The 18,751-nt window shown below is 39.1% G+C and overlaps 1 protein-coding gene and 1 long non-coding RNA gene across 3 annotated transcripts in view; one reads left to right on the top strand and one right to left on the bottom strand.

The window, feature by feature from the left end:
• Positions 1-8,229: 8,229 nt before the first annotated feature.
• On the bottom strand, positions 8,230-17,425 carry LOC117882472. Its single transcript, XR_004647019.1, has 2 exons — positions 17,342-17,425; positions 8,230-9,476 (listed from the first exon to the last, which is right to left on the bottom strand). It is a non-coding gene; the product is annotated as an uncharacterized LOC117882472 (long non-coding RNA).
• TBL1XR1 (TBL1X receptor 1) overlaps positions 8,889-18,751 on the top strand; it is a 27,843-nt gene continuing 17,980 nt past the window's right edge. Inside the window, exons 1-4 of one of the 2 annotated variants that reach the window (XM_034780739.1) lie at positions 8,889-8,991; positions 12,970-13,115; positions 14,962-15,181; positions 17,422-17,554. In XM_034780739.1, coding sequence (XP_034636630.1) covers positions 8,934-8,991; positions 12,970-13,115; positions 14,962-15,181; positions 17,422-17,554 — 557 coding nt within the window. In that variant the 5' untranslated portion in view covers positions 8,889-8,933. Of the gene's footprint in view, positions 8,992-12,969; positions 13,116-13,229; positions 13,358-14,961; positions 15,182-17,421; positions 17,555-18,751 lie in introns of those variants that run through there. The other variant, XM_034780740.1, reaches the window with a different exon arrangement.

Genomic DNA, 18,751 nt, shown 5'->3' with positions numbered 1-18,751 from the left:
CTATCATTTTAGTTCGTTTTTCTTTTAGGGTTGTAATTCTCTTTCGTTAGGAAATTCCAAACTGGCTGTGTCACATTGTGTGCTCTGTACACTCAAATTGGCATGGAAAGATGGAGATTGCTGCCATAAATTAGGTCTGTAAAGCTGAAGTGTATAATACAAATATTTACTGAGTGAGCTAAGGAAAAAAAGTCAGACAGGGAAAAGAAAAAATGTTTCAGTATTTGAAAATAGAGCTGTATTATAGTGATTTAAAAGTAAGACCAAAGCATTAGAGATAAAAGATGAAGATGTGAAAAGCAGCTCATGTTTTAGACTGCTAGGAGGAAAACAATCAAAGCATGACTATATGGGATGCAAGTAAGAGGGCAGGTTCATTAAGTAGAATTACAGGGAAATTTGTTAATATGTTTTCATATTTGACATTTCCTCTTGAGTTTTGAAAGCAAAAGAATATTTTTCAAATAACAGCAGTTAAGAGATAAGTAAATTCAGAAATAGTGATACTTTTTTCCGTTTGAACTATGCGAACCTTACAACAAAGCCAGTTTTTCTTTAAAAATGTTTTCCTTTGAATTCAGAAGGTTAGAGAGACTCCCTAATAACAGCATTGTCAAAAACCATAAGAATCCTAACCAGGCCAATTTATAGTGTGCCCAATGGTAGGAATAAGTCTCTCAAATGAAAATGTGAAAACAAACAGGACATTTTGGGGCAGTAAGTCAATAATATAATTAAAGAAGAGACAACATTTAAAGACTTATGAGAAAATGGAAAATGCCAGTTATAATTTAAACTGATCTCTTAATAAATACATCCACAATAAAATTTTCTCCTTGAGTTGGGCCAACTCTTTACATTAGAAACTCTTATCAACTTCAGACATGATCTTTCAGGGAAACTTTTATAAATATAGGGCACAAGCATTTTGTAAAACTTTTTCTTCGTGTTGTAATTTTTACGTCTTGAGAAAGGGCACTTTTTTAATACCAGTGGAATTCAGTGTTATAGCAAAGAATGTATTGGCATTCTTGTTAAGACCTGCTATTGTGTTCTGAAGTTTTATAACTTGCCCGTAAAAATTAACTCTGAAGTTGGAACTTGGCACTGAAACTGGAAATCCAAAATACTTTTAATTTGGAATTTACTAAGAATGGGGAGAGCACATCAGTCACACAAAAATATTCTCAACCTCAGCCCAATCTCTGCCCTGAACCAGCTTGAATCTGTTTAAAGGTGAAACATCACTGCTCCCCTACCTTTCTTGATGATGCTTAAGCAGCTTCTGTATAGATGCCCAGGGCCCCTGACAGCAAAGTTGAATTGCTTGCTTCATGTAGAGATACCAGTGTCTAGCAGATGGGGTTCCATAAATTATGGACCTTAAGATTAATCTGCAAAGTACTGTGAAGAATAACCTTTGGCGAAATGGTGTATTGCTGGGGAGATTCCTTTTACAGTACATGGTGTTTATGTAAATTATGGAGAGGAGTTGAAATAAAACTTTCCAAAAGGTTGTGTAAGTAAGCATATTCTTTTCTCAGTGCTTATCTAGCTAAACAATTTACTGTCACTGGAACTTTAGCAAAGATTGTAGTGGATTCTCCATCACTGGCAATTTTTAAATCAAGATCAAATTCTTTTTAAAAAAGATACTCTGTAGTTCGAGAAGGAATTATTTAGAGGACGTTCTGTGGCTTGTGTAATAACAGAAGGTCCAACTAAATCAGGGGTGGGCAAATACGACCCGGGGGCTGCATCTAGCCCTCCGGACGTTTTAATCGGTCCTCAAGCTCCCACCAGGGAGCGGGGTCCGGGGCTTTCCCTGCTCCAGTGCTCCAGCCGGGGAGCAGGGTCAGGGGCTTGCTCCACTCCATGCAGCTCCCGGAAGCAGCGGCATATCCCCCCTCTGGCTCCCATGTGTAGGGGCAGCCAGGAGGTTCCACATGCTGTCCCTGCAGCTCCCATTGGCCGGGAACTGCAGCCAATGGGAGCTGCAGGAGTGGTGCCTGCGGTCATGGCAGCGTGCAGAGCTGCCTGGCTGCGCCTCCGCATAGGAGCTGGAGAGGAGACATGCTATTGCTTCTGTAAGCTGCTTGAGGTAAGCGCCACTTGGAGCCCGCACCCGTGACCCTCTCCTGCACTCCAACCCCCTGCCCCAGCCCTGATCCCCCTCCCATCCTCTGAACCCCTCTGTCCCAGCCCGGAGCGCCCAACCGCACCCTGAAATCCTCATTTCTGGTCCCACCCCACAGCCCCCACCCCCAGCTGGAGCCCTCACCTCCTCCCGCACCCCAACCCCTAATTTTGTGAGCATTCATGGCCCACCATTCAATATCCATACCCAGATGTGTCCCTTGGGCCAAAAAGTTTGCCCACCCCTGAACTAAATGATCACAATGGTCCATTCTGGCCTTGAAATCTATAAATAAACCAAGTATCTGGACCTTTTCAGATTCATTAATTCAGTTGGTTTTATTTTAAAGAGCATGGACATAAAAATGGTACGAATCTAAAAAAAAAAAAAAAAGTGTTTCCACCTTTGTGTGTGCGTGCTAAAAAATAAAATTGAAGTTATTTTCCAGGGTTTCTTGTAAAGTGGGGGAAAGAACCTGACTAATGTTTGTGTCTTTGTTGGAGGGGTTTAGTACATTTCAGGGATATTCATGTTGTGGTCATGGTACCATTATGTGTGAGTAAATGCAGGAGTCTGTTTATGCACAATGTTTTTCAAAGGCACCCAGAGCATTGGATAGACCTCTTTGTTGTGCAGTCTAAATCTACCAGAACAAAATAATTCCTTTGCTGCATTTTGAGAAATACTTTGTATTTACAAGGTCCAGGGCTTTGCTGTTGACTCCCTAGTTAGCAGGCGTTAGAATCCTGCATAAAGTTGCTGAAACTTCATTCATTGTGCTAGGTGCCCCTCATTAACTTTACACAGGATATACAGGCAGTGGGAGTGGTCCTTTAGGAAGAGGGAACTAGGATAAAGGAGATCCTGGAGGGAAATTCTAGGTTACTGGAGGAAACTTAAGATGATTGTTTTTTGATGTTTTTTGATTTGCCCAGGAAGGTATTAGGCATGTGCCTAATCAGGGATGGTGTGTTCTCTTTAGCCTGGGATGAGGAACCCCAACCCATTCATCCTTGGCTTAGAAAATGTAACTTCTTTGCATTGATAACATTTTTCAATCTAAATTTCATAGCTCTGTTCTTGCAAGTCCCATTTTTAACAGTGATCGAGGCATTGATTTCAATATGACATAGGCTTATTGATACCTAAGTCACTTTTGAAAATGGGACTTTTAGGCTTTGTTGAAAAAATTGCAATGGTTTCCAAGTATCGTTGAAAATTGTGGATTCCAGGAAAATGTTCTCTGTTTCGAGTTAATGTTGTCAGGACCAGATTTAGTATTTTCGGCAGGGCCAGACTGTTAAATTTTTAGACTGTCAAGAGGCCTCTCTGCTGTGGGGTCAATAGGTAACTGCCAAAATTTGAAAAAAATATTTTCAGTGGATATTTTTCAAATTAACCTGAGGGTTTAAGAGCTGATAAGACCTTCATCTGCCATAGGATTCTGCATGAATGAATGAATAAATAATGAATTTTCTCCATCTCTTCACAATGATTTAATTGAATCCAGAGTAAAGAGCAATATTCATATAATTTCAAGTGTTGAAAAATACTAGCCATCTCATTCCTTTCCCTCAAGCATATAAGAATATACACAGGAAATCAGTGAATTAAATGTATTAACAGTCCCTTAACTTGTTTATGGACAGCAATATTTAGTTTTTTCTCTCTCATTTTTTCCTGTTCTTTTACTTTTTATTTCTGGCTCATTCTGTCTGTCTCCATTCCACTTGCTATACACCTCCTTTTTGAATGCTGTCCCCGCCCCCAAAGAAAAAACAAAACAAAGCACCACCACCACTTTGGGCGTAGTTCTAACTCTGGGAAAAACAACTTCAATCAATTTGTAGGTTAGCTAATTTAATGTATTTATATTCCTATTATTATTTTCCTTGGCAGAAATCCTATATAGCTCTGTATGTTCCAGGAGAAAGTGATGGGATGGCTGTGCAGAGTTGAGCACTAATGATGTATTAATATAGCTGGCTGCTTTGGATTCAGTTGTTACCTGACAAGGCTTCAGCCTCCACATTGCCTCAAGGCTGATTGAACTTGTGTGTGGCTGTAACAACTCCCCAGGCCATTCCAACACATGCGAACTGCTGGAGTTCTAGATCCCTTCTGCCACGCCATATCAGGACTTCCCCTGCTTGTGGCTCCAGCCCCGCAGGGAAGCGCCAAAACTCAGGGCTCCCCCTACCCCCGCAACAGGGCAAGATGGTGCTCATGGCCCCTGCCCCACGGGCCAGACGAAATTAACTGTGGGGCCGGATCGGGCCCACAGGCCCTGGATTCCCCAATCCTGCCCTATGCATAAGAGCCAGAGGGGGGACATGCTGGGTGTTTTCTGGGAGCCTGCCAGTCCCATTGCACCACTAACTGGACAGTCAACGGCCTGGTCAGCAGTTCTGACCGGAGCCACCAGGCTCCCTTTTCGACCAGGTGTTCCGGTCAAAAACCGAACACCTAGTCAGCCTAACATCAGGGAGAATGAAAAGGGGCGATGTGGAGCTGGCTATGCTGGCCCTACTCCTCCTGGAGATTTCTGTGCATTGGGGTAGCTGGCTAAGCCAGCTTTGCAGCTGCTTTGCAGTAGTACTCCAGTGTGAATTGCCCGCAGCAGGACCCAGACTCTCTCCTTTAAGGTCTCATGGAACTTCCATGAAGTAGAAGTTTGTCAAAAGGAGAGTTTTAGTGGCATCTTGATTACCTTCTGTGCTTACTTAAACATTTTCACCTGCATTGAATTTTACTTTTCATTCTACGTCAAAAGTTTGCCAAACTCCCTCTTTTCCCATTGTTGTACAGCGGAATGTGTGGTGGTTCTTTGCCTGGCTGTTGCTCTCTACTCTCTACATAGAGGTCAGTGGAATTCAGTAGTGAATTGTTTCTTGCAAGTATAGAGCTGGGATCCCTTGTGATGAAAGGTGACAGAGATGTATTGGAGTCGGTAGCAATTTTAAACAAGCGCTGTAGAAAATGTCTAAAACCAAGGCTCTAAAAGAATCTGGAAACTTTTCTTGTAATAATTCTCTAATATTTTAATGTCCTCACCTGGGCAGATTCTATGCTTATTTAACATGTTTTCTTATTTTTCAAGCACTGTTGAGTATTTCAAAAGTTTGTGTTATACTCTGCCACCTTTTGGCAATGAGATCTAAAACCTGTTTTCATGAGGGACAAATGCCAGTTATTTCTCCTTACTTCACTGAACATCTTGCTGGAAAACACTTTGAACCAGCCTTGCAAAATGTTACTAGCTTACTTGCCTAAGGTGAATAACACTTTGACAGACAAGCAAAATATTAGTTTTTCCTTATCTTCAATTATTAGGATAAAGAACAGGTGGCTGGTACGTTTGTATCACAGTTTTGCAATTCTACTTTGAATAGCTAGCCCTCTTGGTGGTAGTAATGCTATTTATTTGCTAAATATTAAATATTTGTATTCACAGCTGATTTCTCCATATTGGCTCTCTCTTCTTTTTCTTATGACGCAGTGAAATCTAAAAAATCTATAAAATGATAGTAGGGGCACCACGCTAGTGTTATGAATTTCTGCAGGGTGTGTGGGTATGTAACATAAGGAGACTTCCACATTGGTCCCTATAACTCAACTACTTTTTTTTTTTTTTTTATAGAGGACTAACTCCTTCCCTTTAGCTAGTGGTTTGGGGTAATAGGATAATGTACAATATTTGACAACAAGACAGTCTGTCTAAAAAGGACTAGTATTTCATGATGTTTTTATGCTAGGTGGAGTTGCTGATACATACAACATAGTTGAAAAGCACATATATTCCCTATGTTTAGCAACATGAGCCTTAAAAATTATATTTAAACTTGTTTTAAAATTCCAAATGATTATAGAAATCATAGAATTCACATATTTTGTTCTAGTATTTTGCAAGGCAAAATGCCTAAGCTTGCAGCAGGACAGGTCTTCAGAAATTTGTCAACCACAGAAATGACTAGCTATATTACCTTTTTAGTTTGTGGATTTATCAAGAAGAACTGCCCACTTTTTTCTTTTCATTATCAGCATGTTTGTGACTTTAAGGTAAGCTACTTAACTAAATATGCCAAGCGTTATTTGTAAGAAAAGGGTATCAACATACTTTTAAAATCTGGACATTGGGTCCTGCTAACTAGCAATTGTAAGCATTGTTATGCCTTCAGAAGAAAGAGAGATGAGACAGATTCAAGTAGCATAGAAATTGCAATTTGGTCTCTTTCTTATTTTAAAGAAAAAGAATGTCCTAGAAAGAATGTAAAGCCTTTTAAATTTCAGCTATCTAGTGACCCTGGTCTTGTGGGTTTCTTTTGTTTTGTTCTTGTTTAGCTTTTTATCACTAATTGCTGCCCTTTTAGTTCCCTCTCCTTGACCCTTAGTATCAAATGACCACACAACCCTGCTACAAGTTACAGTAGGAGCTAGGTGAGGAAGCCAACAGGTTTTATTCCTATTTTGTGAAGTGATATTCATTTTGGACAATCCAAGAAGGCCTATTCTCTACTGTTTCCTTTTATGTTTTACTGGTGCCAGGACAATGAGGAAATGTGAGATCTTGTTGCAAAATCATTTTTGATTAACTTTTAGTCAAAAGGCGGGGGGAGGTCTCATGTTTTCATTTTTGACTAACTTTTTCAAACTCGGATACCAGTGAGCTCAGTATTGTCAACCTAAAACATTCAAAATCATTGTTTAAAAAAACCAAAGCTATAAATGTTGTATCTTGTCTTCTGGTTTCTGAGCCTTTAGGGTGCACTCAGTTCACATTTTTAAGCCTTTCTCTGCAACTATGAGAGCTAGAAACTAACTTTTTTTTTTTTTTTTTTTTTTTTATGTGGAAGCAGGGATTCTGACTCAGTCTCATGACCCCAGCTGTTGGGGCTTTACGAAAAACACCAAATATTGCAATAATTGGCAGAACTATGGTTGATGGTATTGAGTGATTTTCTGCACCAATAGACCTGCCTCTTTTAGGGGCCAAAATTGATTTTCTTCTCCACATCTGCAGATTCACTGTCTCTGATTTAATTTATGAGCTGTGCATTTACAGTTGCACCATACCTGTAGATATAGAGGAAGAGCAGGACTGTTAGCAAGATAGTGCCTGATGGATTCTATAGCATAATGGTGGCTAACAGGTTTGGTTTCATAGTAGAAATGAATAACATGGATTGTGCAGTTTGACCTTATATAAGACGTGTGCTATTCCTCCATATTGTCCCCCTTCTTGTGTGAATTTGAGACTTCTTAAAGTTAGGGACTACAAGCACTTGTTAGAGGCATGTAAAGTTTGATCAGGCCTCGAGAGAGAGTTTCACAGCCTTGTAAACATACCTCAGTCGTAACTTGCCACAGTTCTGCTATCACAGCTCTTTCTTGAATATACACTGTCAATCATACCAAGTTGTATGGTAGTTTGATTACGACTGAGAATCTAGGATGAGACCACTACATTTTCACTGTGACCTAAATTGGCATTTTAATCTAGGTCTTCAGAGGCAAAGGCTAGTATATTAACTTTGTTATAACTATTAAAATAGGTTTACCATACGTCTGGATTTTCCCGGATATGCCCGGCTTTTTGGGTCTCAAATCCCCATCAGGGAGGAAATCCCAAAAAGCCGGACATGTCCGGGAAAATAGGGAGGGAGGGGCCGGGGGCGCTCGGCCGGGGGGGGCCGGACTGGGCCACGCCCAGCCCCAGCTTACCTGCTGCCTCCCTGTTTCAGGCTTCCCGCGAACATTTGATTCGTGGGAAGCAGGGGAGGGGGAGGACCCGGGGGCGGAGCGTTCAGAGGAGGGGGCAGAGTTGGGGCGGGCACTTGGGGGGGGGGGAAGAGGTGGAGTTGGGGTGGGGCCGAGGCCCTGTGGAGTGTCCTCCTTTTTTTTTAAATTAAATTATGGTAACCCTAATTAAGAGATTCTTTCAGATAGTTGTTTGGATTACATGCCGCAAAATATTGCCCAAATTTCTGACAGAATCTATGTACTTGGAGTTCTTTTGTTGATAAATGCCACTGACCATCATTGTTACGGTGCAGACGTCAAATAAAAAAATGAAATATATATTCAAATGTTAATTAAAAGCAGATAAAGCCTTTATTAAAAGGAATGCTGTTAAGTCAAAATTGGCCCCAAATTTATATTCTGTTTAAAAATATAATGGTTTTACAAAGGCCATAGTATTACCATGGTTTTATTTTAACGGAAGTATGTTTTTTCCTAAACAAATATATCCTTGCAGTCTATACATTGCAGCATTGTGCTGTTGCTTGAGAACCTGAAAATAAAATTGATTAGAAAATAAAAGTGTTTAAAACAAGTATTCTAGTGTCATTGACCAAGTGGAAAGAAGTTTAAATAGTGAAAGCTAAATTCTAGTTTAATAATGTGATTTGCTACAAACTACATTACCTATATCATGTTGTTGTTTTTTGGTGGTTGTTTTTTTAAATGAGGCCAGTCCTTTCTTCTGTTAATTGAAATAGTGCCATCCAATTATGTCAATTTACATCAGTTGTGTATCTGGCTTGATTTTTAAAAGAGTGATCTTTTACAGTGGTGTGAGATAAATGGCATTTTAAAGGTGGAAATTCAGACAGATTTTACATTGTGAAATAAAATCCACATTTTCAACATTGTGAAGAAGTGTCTTGTTTTTGTATACCATTTGTTGAGAAACTGGCATTGGTTGTTTAAAATTACCTATCTAATTTACGGTTCTTTACTTTATTTTTAGGGTTATATCCTTTGTCGTGACCTCATGGTTTAAGTGGGAATAAAGATGAGTATAAGCAGTGATGAGGTTAACTTCCTGGTATATAGATACTTGCAAGAGTCAGGTGAGTACATGAATTATTATTATCAAGTTAATATTTCTTAGTTCCTTTGATATTCAAGAAATAATTCATCTGTAATTGGCTTTGTAGATCCATGCTGTTGGGATTTATAATTTAACCAGGTGGATTCATCCACTAGATGTGAACTGCTTCTTGTTGCTTTCTCTCTCTGTTTCCATCATGAGGATCGATTCTGCTAAGTTGCCTCCTGCAACTTAATCAGCTTTAGTAATTTTAAATTTGGTAGCTTCTAACTAATAAAATAAGGTCTCGTTGAGTCTCTGGAAACTCATTTGCTCAGAAGAAGCTTTGACGTGCTGGATGGCCAAGATTCTTCATGCTCTGGGCCGCTTGAAGAGATCTGCTGCAGAAAAATACTCTTGTGGTATGCTTCCATTCTGGAGTCCTCCGAAAGGCTCTCCTATAGGTTGTTCTTGTGAGACTGAGTTTCTTGACAAAGTAGGAAAATAGAACAAGCTAATATGACTCTGTTTCAAACAAGGAAACATCAGTGAATGAGACAATAATGAATCACAGAATTTGTCATACTGTAAATGTGGATAAATAGATTTTTACCAGGAATGTATTTTAGAATCTCTAAAGTAAATTCCCTTTTCTAAAGACACTATCTGTATAGGTTTCTCACTTGTGAGTCTTTGCTCCTTAGTGCAAGACTAACAGAAGTCTCCTAGCTCTTGAGGATAGTAGGGTAGAGCAAAAGTCTAATGCTGTTGTCATACACAAAGGAAGGTTGTTTTTCCACCCCCAGTTGTGCCTATATGGAGCAATGACATCTATAGTATACACTAAAAGGGTAGTACCCCTTTAAATAGTTTGAATCCTCTAATGGTGCTCACTGTTTTCTATTTTTTAGAAGCCCTCAGAAACCAGTCAAAGCAACAATATGTAGCTAGACATGCATGTTTGTGTATATTTCGTAACATGGTTATTTGGGACACAGCTGTGCCTATATGGTTTCTTTGTGTTGTTGTCTGAAGAGCAAAAGCCACAACAAAATCCTTCACTGTCCTATTGGATGCACTAGTTAGGCTAAGTTCTTCTATTTCTTCCAACTCATCTGTTGGAGGCTAATTTTCATATCCCTTGTGCCTTTTGCATCTCTATCTGATTGCATCTTTGTGTCTCTCTGCCTGCTTTTCCTACAACAGTGTAGTGGTGGCTGTGTCGGTCCCAGGATATTAGAGAGACAGGGTGGGTGAGGTAATATCTTTTATTGGAAAGAAGTTTGTCCAATAAAAAATACTACCTCACCCACTTTGTCTTTCCTACAGCATGGCAGCCCAGAGCAGAAGCCAAAAAAAAGACCCCTCTGGCTCCATCCTTCACCAACAGATGACTTCTATGTCTCTTCTCATTCAGCTTCAAGAGAATATTGCTTTGGAGACTTGCTTGAAAAGAGAAACAGTTTTCAAGAAGCTGTCTAACACCAAGGTTTTGTGACCATAAGACGAGCTCAAAGGCTGGCCATTTTCATCAATAGGCACCAACTTTCCGTGGTCCATTAATGATGGCAAGTGCAATATGAAAGGAAGAAGATTTTTCTAGCATGCTAAATACATGCATTCTGTTTTACGTTCCAGTGACAGGCACTTAGAGGTTGAACCTGATTATGAGTGACTTTACTGCCTTTGGACTATATCTATCTTCAGGATCTTTGGGAACGCTTGATAGCCTTAATAGTATGTCTCTAGTGTTTCTGGTGTAACAGACCTTTTACTGAGCCTCATGTCAAGCACGAGGCAGAACATTTAGACTTTCTTCCTCTTTTTTTTAGTTTAGCCCCTCTGTTGAGTAGACTAAAAGTAAAATGTTCAGAAATGCCTGGTGACTAAGGATCAGATTTTCAAAGGTATTTAGGCACCTAAAGATGCAGAGAGGTGCCTAGTGGGATTTTCACAAGCTCATAAGCAGGTTAGGCACCTAACTCCCATTGATCTCAGTGCAAGTAAGTTGAATTTAGGGTCCGAAAACCCTAAATTACTTTTTGAAGATGGGACTTAGGCTCCTAAGTCACTTACATTTGCTTGAAAATTGTACCCTAAACTTTTGTTTTACCAGCCAGTGCCTAATGTCTACTGTTCAGCTGCTTTGGGTCTAATCTCCATTTCACATTGAACAATTTCAAATACCAGCTTCACAATTGTGATGCTGGGAGTCAGAGTAGCCCAGTTCTGTTCCCGGTTTAGAACAGGTGTAATTTAATGTCAAGCAAAGAGGGTCCCTTCTGCTACAGCAGATGGCTCAACTGTTGATCATTAAGGTACGGTAGGGAAGACGTATGTAGAGATCAGCCACAAAAGCCTGAAGTATCACTATTGATATTAGTAGGGAGGGATCACTGGATTAAAGAACACTCTGTGCAGGGATTTGGATTTGACATATATGGTCCCTTTTATTCCAACATCCTGAGTTTGAGTTTTGCTCAGTGGCGTCTAGTAATTTCCAGACTTTTTGAAAACTTGAAGTTTTGGAGTATTAGCTGTCAGTTAAGATGCTCCTTTTGGAAAATCAGTGCTGTAGAAGCATTTCTCTCAATTAGATTGTCAAGCACTTGTCAGGGACAGTTTTGTTCACTTGACTCTGGGGAGAAAAAAAAACGAAGAATTAATTTAAAAAAATGTTATTTGCTAGTTACTGGGTCACTATAATTATTTGATCTGGGTGATTTTGTTTCCCGGATTTTCATTTCTTCTCAAACTCCTTGTGTTTTTCAAATCACATCTTAGCATATTTTCAGTAGCAATGAGCTGCATACTTTTATAAGGGCAACTTATCAACCCTTTATACATCAATCAAGACATCAAATGGACTATTGGGTTTGAAAAATAATATCAGGAAACTTCATAAGGCTTGATAGATGTATAGTTACCAATTTAGAGAGCTCCACCCACTATTCAGTAACCATTAATGTTCTGCTTTTAGATTGATGTATTGTCATTTATTCAGTTCCAACATAAAATCCTCCTCTTGTTCGGTTGAGTGGGATTTTGTGGTTTGATCTTTTGTTCTGAGAAGGTGGAGAGTAATACAGCATCTGCCCACTGCTCATGGACTCCTCAAACTGAGAGAGAGCATCAAGAAGCAGTGATGGATAAGTCTTTCGGTCCCTATCTTTTTTTTTTTTTGAAAAGGGAATACAGTCAGAGTTCTAGATGAATTTATAGAAAACCATTATAAATTGTTGTTCAATTTGCAGATGGTTGTTGTAACAAAAGTAGTGCTATATATAAAGTTTGAAAAGAGTTTCCCAGAAGGGAATTTTAAGGGGATAATTGTCCATAAGTGGAAGGCTAATTGGCTAAAATTAAACATTTCTGCCTGTTACATTTATCTTTTCAGGACAATCAAATACATAACAGGTTAATTTCCAATACCAGTGTTACAGTGTGATAAACTTTCCACTCTTGAATCGTGTGTAGCAAGCATGTCATTTTAAGTGCCAGCACACACAAATAAAATGCTCTGTCATGAATTTAATTCTCTGCTACATAGACATTTTATTCTTTTTTGTATATAATAAAAAAAAAATCTATGAGCACAGAAAAGTAACAGGTAAATCTCAGCAGAGCCCTTTAACTGGTTTATAATCTGATAACTTGTAATCAGTTTTACTGAGGGACTATGCGGTGTTTAATAGAAAATCAACAAAACAGAAACAGACAAAAATAAAAGGAAAGGTATCATAAAATAGAAAGAATATTAAATGCTTTTTTTATCCTACCACATGTGTATTGCAAATACAAACCTAATATAACTGAAATTTTCTGTATTTGTGTTTAACTTGGTGTTTGTATTGCTTACACGTTTAAAATAAAATATAATAGAGGCATGTTTGAGGTCTCTTTTATATGTTTGCTATAACATTTGTTTGTCCCTGTAACCAGAAGATCTTGCAATTTTTGCGAAAGAGTTGTCAGTATATGAGTGAAACAATTCTGATAGTTTCCCCCTTGTCTTTAGGGTTTTCTCATTCAGCATTTACATTTGGTATAGAGAGCCATATCAGCCAGTCTAATATAAATGGTGCTCTGGTGCCACCAGCTGCTTTGATTTCCATCATCCAGAAAGGTCTGCAGTATGTAGAGGCTGAAGTCAGTATTAATGAGGTAAGGAGGTTTCTTGATGCCTACAAAAGCATTATGTGCTTGCTTACATTACATTTGAATACTGGTATTTTTTTCTTAACTCTCTTGTGTCCTATTTATTTACTTTTACTTCAGATTCCTTACTGCTGGTGTTCACCATGACTCCACTGGTGGAACCAGAATGGAGTGACATAACTGTGTAGGGGTTCTGCCCAGTGCAGCCACACAACACCAGGCATGGTGTGCTGGCTCATTGCTTAAAGGTCCGTTATCTGTAGAGTTTTTTTCCCTAATATAATGTTGTAGTTAATCCAGAAAATACGCACACTATAAAATAATAGTACAAAAGAACAAGAATTCTTAACTTCTGTTTGAAGGTTTTCGTTCCATGGTGAACTGAGATTAATGATAGGCAAACATTTAAAGGTTCTGGGTTCAGTTTAGAGAATAGTCCAAAAGCTTGGGGACTCATTCAAATTCTTTAAGATTTACTACCTCCCCTTTCAACTCAGGGGCAGTCTCCCTCTCACCATCACCTACCTACCAACAGGCCCGGAAACTTCCTTATCTTTGAATTATTGCTCCCTTCTCAAACAGTGGCATCAGGATTTTCAATAAACGCCTTGTTTGTTGGAATTTCCAAAGTATATGGTGTGTCCTGAATGAAAGTACTGGGGAAGCCCCAGTTTCAGTAGAGAGGCTCAAGAAAGGAGAGGCTACAGGGTTCCACCAACTCTTGTAGCTAGAGCCCCTGTTAAGGTGGGTTGGGGTGGGGAGGGGTGAGGGGGGAGAGGAGAAGACCTGTAGAACTCTGTCAGGGGCCTACCATTGGGGAGGGCTCATAGAGAGAAAGGAAGGGCTCACTAAATGGAGAAAACATTTGAATTTGGTTAGGACAGGAATGATGAACGTGCCCGGGAGACTTGAATTTTGCCTGAACTGGCTTATTGATCTCTAGTCGGATCTATTATACATGATGCTTCCATGATTATTCCATGAACGTGTTTCCAGCAATGGAGAAAGATACATATCTAAAAGGTTGATCCTGTAAGGTATCAGCTTCTTGCAGTAGAGGCCTTTTATATTTGTCAATTAAGCTATGTCAGACAAACAGATTTTGCATCAATTCTGGTGTCTTCACAATCTCTCTCGGGTCTTTGAGGTGGTTTAGCTGCAGCTTCCGCAGCTTGAGTGAAAGAAATCCATTTCCTCAGGAAGGGTCATAAAAACAAAGCAAGTGCTCAGAAGAGGAGAAGGAGAACCTCTGTCACTAGGAATCCCTCTAGGTTCTAAAAATAGACTCTTGTAAGGCCTTAGCTAACGTATAAGAGACTATTTTTGACGGGGTCTTGCCCGTTTTATGATACAATTCTTTGTTTTTAAATTATGCTAACACTGTTTAAAAAGAAACAAAAACTACTCAAAGCTCCAGATATTGTGTTTATAGAAAATTTCATAGGACTTCATAAGCGGTAGTCTAAACTTGCAATGTATGCAGTTGGATTTTTTTGCTGCAATCACTCATGTTTGAAATCATATTCATAAGTAGCTCACAAAAGGTTATTTCAAATGACAGGCATATAACTTTTGGTCCCAGAGCCTCTGCTAGAGGCCTACCATGGCTTGTTTACTCACTATATATGATGATCACTCCAACTTTTGAGTAAAATTCCAGGCTTAACTGCAGAGAAATTAAATGATGACATATTCTATATAGTATTTCTCTCTGCATTTGTGACTGGTTGCCTTTTTATTATACTAAACTACAATTTTTGGAATGCACAGTTTTTCCTGGAATTTTTGTTGTTAATGACAGCTAACATTTGGTGTTATCTTTTCTGTGTGTTTTTTTCTCTCCCCAAATTAGGATGGTACCTTGTTTGACGGTAGGCCAATAGAGTCTCTCTCACTGATAGATGCAGTAATGCCTGATGTGGTACAAACAAGACAACAGGCCTACAGAGATAAACTTGCACAACAACAGGCAGCAGCTGCCGCTGCTGCAGCTGCAACTAATCAACAGGGATCTGCGAAAAATGGAGAAAATACTGCAAATGGCGAGGAGAATGGAGCACACACTATAGCAAGTAGGTTGTGGCAGAAAAAGATCTCCATCTATGTACACAATTGTGTGGCTATATCCTTGTTATTATAATACTAATAATACCTAGTTCTTAGATAATACTTTTCATCAGTAGATGCAGCCTCTTATTGTATCTGTAGTGTACCCCTCAGATAGTAAATGCATCCTTCAGATAAAGGGGCTTGGATCTGTAACCTCATGACTTGTGGAGAAGTTTATATGTGATATTTTAATAGTCAGTTTCTCTACAGTGTGTCGGAATAGAGACTTCTAAACTCTGGACCATCAGTACTGTAGGCCAGATTCTCATTTCCAACCTGGCTCCTTCGTGCCACTGGGGATTATTGCTGTAACTTGCAATCTGAGAATTCCCCCCAGGGTAGGGGAGCTCTCAGCTGGAATAAAGCCATCAGAGATGACTCCTCTGAGAACTGCTTCTCCCCACCCTCACCCCAGTATGGAGGATAGGAAGCAGAGAGGGCATAACTCCACTCACCAATCCTCAATTAGTTTAAGTTAGAATAGTGCCTAGGTTACTCTGACTCATACCAGTGCCAGCACAGGGTCAGACTGGTCTATTCAATCAGGCACCTATAACCAGTTTCCTGGTGGCCACACCACGAAGATCACAACTGCAAAGGAGAAGAATCCAGCCTTGCATGGAAATTTAATATAAATCACTTTGATACCAAAAGATGTGTCTACCTTCTTGCAACAGTACAGATCAGTTTTCTTGATTCGTTTTTCAAAATTATTTGATGCGAATTCTTGCAAATTTTGTTTACTCAGTGGTTTAGTGTTGGAGCTGTGCTGTTTATTGTGATTGGTCACATAAATCATAGGTTTGGATAAGTTTACTCTTATAATCAGATTCATAGTGTGAAAGCTTACAGAAAAGAAATGTAGCTTTCTGCAAGCATTAATGGAAAGGCCCAATTACTTGAACGTTTTACAAAAAGAATGCAATAGGGCAGAAGAGCAGCCAAAGGAAATTTTGACTGAATATTCGCTTAAAGCTTGTGCATTATTTGCCCAGCTTTACAGTTGCATTTTATTTTTTATTTTAGTTTTTCATTTATTTATCTATAATAAATGAATCTGAAAAAACAAACTGCCTCCATAAATTTTAGAAATTTCAAAACTCCATAGTAATATTTCCTTGTTAACTGTGAGTTGTAACCTCAAGCTTTAGAACTATTCTACTAAGCTAGTGTAAAAATATGATATACCAGCAACCCCTACTGGCTGGAACACCAAATCATATTGATATTGATTCTCTTCAGTCAATGCAGTTTTTTATATGGTGCTCTAATAGCTTCTTCTCTTCTCTCTCACACAAGTACTGACACACACGCCGCTAAAACACCTTTACTATTAAATTTAAGCAATGTATGTACAGTGGTTTTGTTTATACAGTGACTGCCATGGATAAATGTGGAGCAGTTTAATGTTTACCACTCTTCATATTCATCTTGGTTTTCTCCAAGAAAACTCTCTTGATGTGAAATATTTTTTAAAATAGAGAAGTATTGGTGGTAGCTGGCAATAAAGCTGTTTTTTAATGATGAATTACCCGGAGTATATTTTACAGAATAATGAGGATTCAGTATACCTTCCACATGGAAAAGCAACATGTAATCATAATTTGACACTAGTTGTCAATATAAGATAAAAATCTCCGTTATCAGTGTACCATGTATCAAGAAAACCAAATGTCTGCCTGTTAATTAAAATAATTTTTAGAAGTGAAGGGGCTGAAATGTTGATTTCACATTCATTTATAGCCATTAATTTAAAGTTTAAAATGCAGAAGTTTGATATTTCATGTACAGTAAAGGCAATTGATTTCACATTCATAAGATAGGAATCAGATTCTCTCTTTTATTCATCCATTTAGTACAAGGCCTGGCAAATAACGAGAGTTGCTTTTTTAAATACAGTTTTTACAGTGATTTTTCACAAGTGACTATTAACTTTGGTGTCAGTTTTTGGTGCCCAGTGTGACACACCTTAAGGAGGCTTAAGGGGAGGGCTTTTGGTGCTTTTTGTAATTCATGGTCCCTTTAAGGTTTCTCAAATTGGATATCTGAATCTGAAATCACTGTTACATTCAAAAATCTTAGCCTATAGGTTCTGTGAATTTACCCTTCCAGAATAAAACTACCAGTTAATATTCAGCAGATGAAATACATTACCCCAAGCTGTAAAAATCCAAACTCTCTTCTGTTGTTTTCCATAATTCAGATAATCATACGGATATGATGGAAGTGGATGGAGATGTTGAAATCCCTCCTAACAAAGCAGTGGTGCTGCGTGGTCATGAATCTGAAGTATTCATCTGCGCCTGGAACCCCGTTAGCGACCTTCTGGCCTCAGGGTATGTTTTCACAAAAGGAAGCAAAAATGGCAGTTCTCATTGCAACTGGGTATTCATATACTTTGCAAACACAGTACGCTATGCCCCATAGACAGTACCTCTTCTGCCACTGTCTTGAAGTTCCTGACATTAGAACTTTTTTACCCCTAGGAACAATTTTCCCTACAAGGTATCAGTGCTTGGCAGCATCCAGCTGCCAGAAGATTTTCAGTGCACTCTGGTGAACTTTAAATGTTAGGGGATATATATAACTCTCTTGATAGTTAGATATCTAAATATATCTAACTATCAAGAGAGTTGAGTGCTTGCTCCAAATACTGGGGGATGCTGTCCATCAACTATGCATCTCTGACTAACTGTCCTTCCCCAGTATGGCTGGAGAGGGGGGAAAGGAAGCCAATCAGATTCTCCCTATTCTAGTACCAGTGTGGTATTCACCCCTTTGCATTCTTTCAGTTCCCCCCCTTCATAGTTCCTACCCTCGGCCTCTTCTTTTGCCTCCTGAGGGGAGCTGAATGGCAGTTTCCAACGGCTGCCTCCCTGCTTGTGGCAGAAGAAGCAGAGTTGGTTTTCCATCCTCAGTGAAAACAATGGCCTTGCATTGCAAGGTGAGAAATACAGCAAGGGCACTCAGGACAAATATAAGACACCTGAGAAGGAGGATAAAAGCTGGAGACTCTCCAGCCGAGATCAGGACTGTTGCAAGTATGCCAACGAACTATGAGACCTTGAAGAAGGCACTGACTCTTGCTGTGTCTCATCTGTAAGATGGAATAGTAATACTTTTCCCACTTCACATGAATGTTGTGAAAATTAAATCATTTAATGTTCAGAATGCTCTATATAGTACATGTAAATCTATTACTTTGTACTAAAGACCAGTAGTGGCTGGATTTTTTTTCTAATAATCTTAAACAACCAATTTACCTAATCATTATCTCCCTTAGAAACTCAGTTATTATATTTTCCAGTACTTGAGGTGTGTGTAATAATCTACAGAGGGTCCTGTGGCACCTTTAAGACTAACAGAAGTATTGGGAGCATAAGCTTTCGTGGGTAAGAACCTCACTTCTTCAGATGCAAGTCACAAGAAGTGACGTTCTTACTCACGAAAGCTTATGCTACCAATACTTCTGTTAGTCTTAAAGGTGCCACAGGACCCTCTGTTGCTTTTTACACACACCTCAAGTACTGGAA

Source organism: Trachemys scripta, chromosome 9, assembly GCF_013100865.1.
Source record: "Trachemys scripta elegans isolate TJP31775 chromosome 9, CAS_Tse_1.0, whole genome shotgun sequence".
In the NCBI taxonomy this organism is placed as follows: domain Eukaryota; kingdom Metazoa; phylum Chordata; order Testudines; family Emydidae; genus Trachemys; species Trachemys scripta.
Note: the sequence above shows the minus strand (reverse complement) of the source record. Positions and strands in the feature narration are given on the sequence as shown.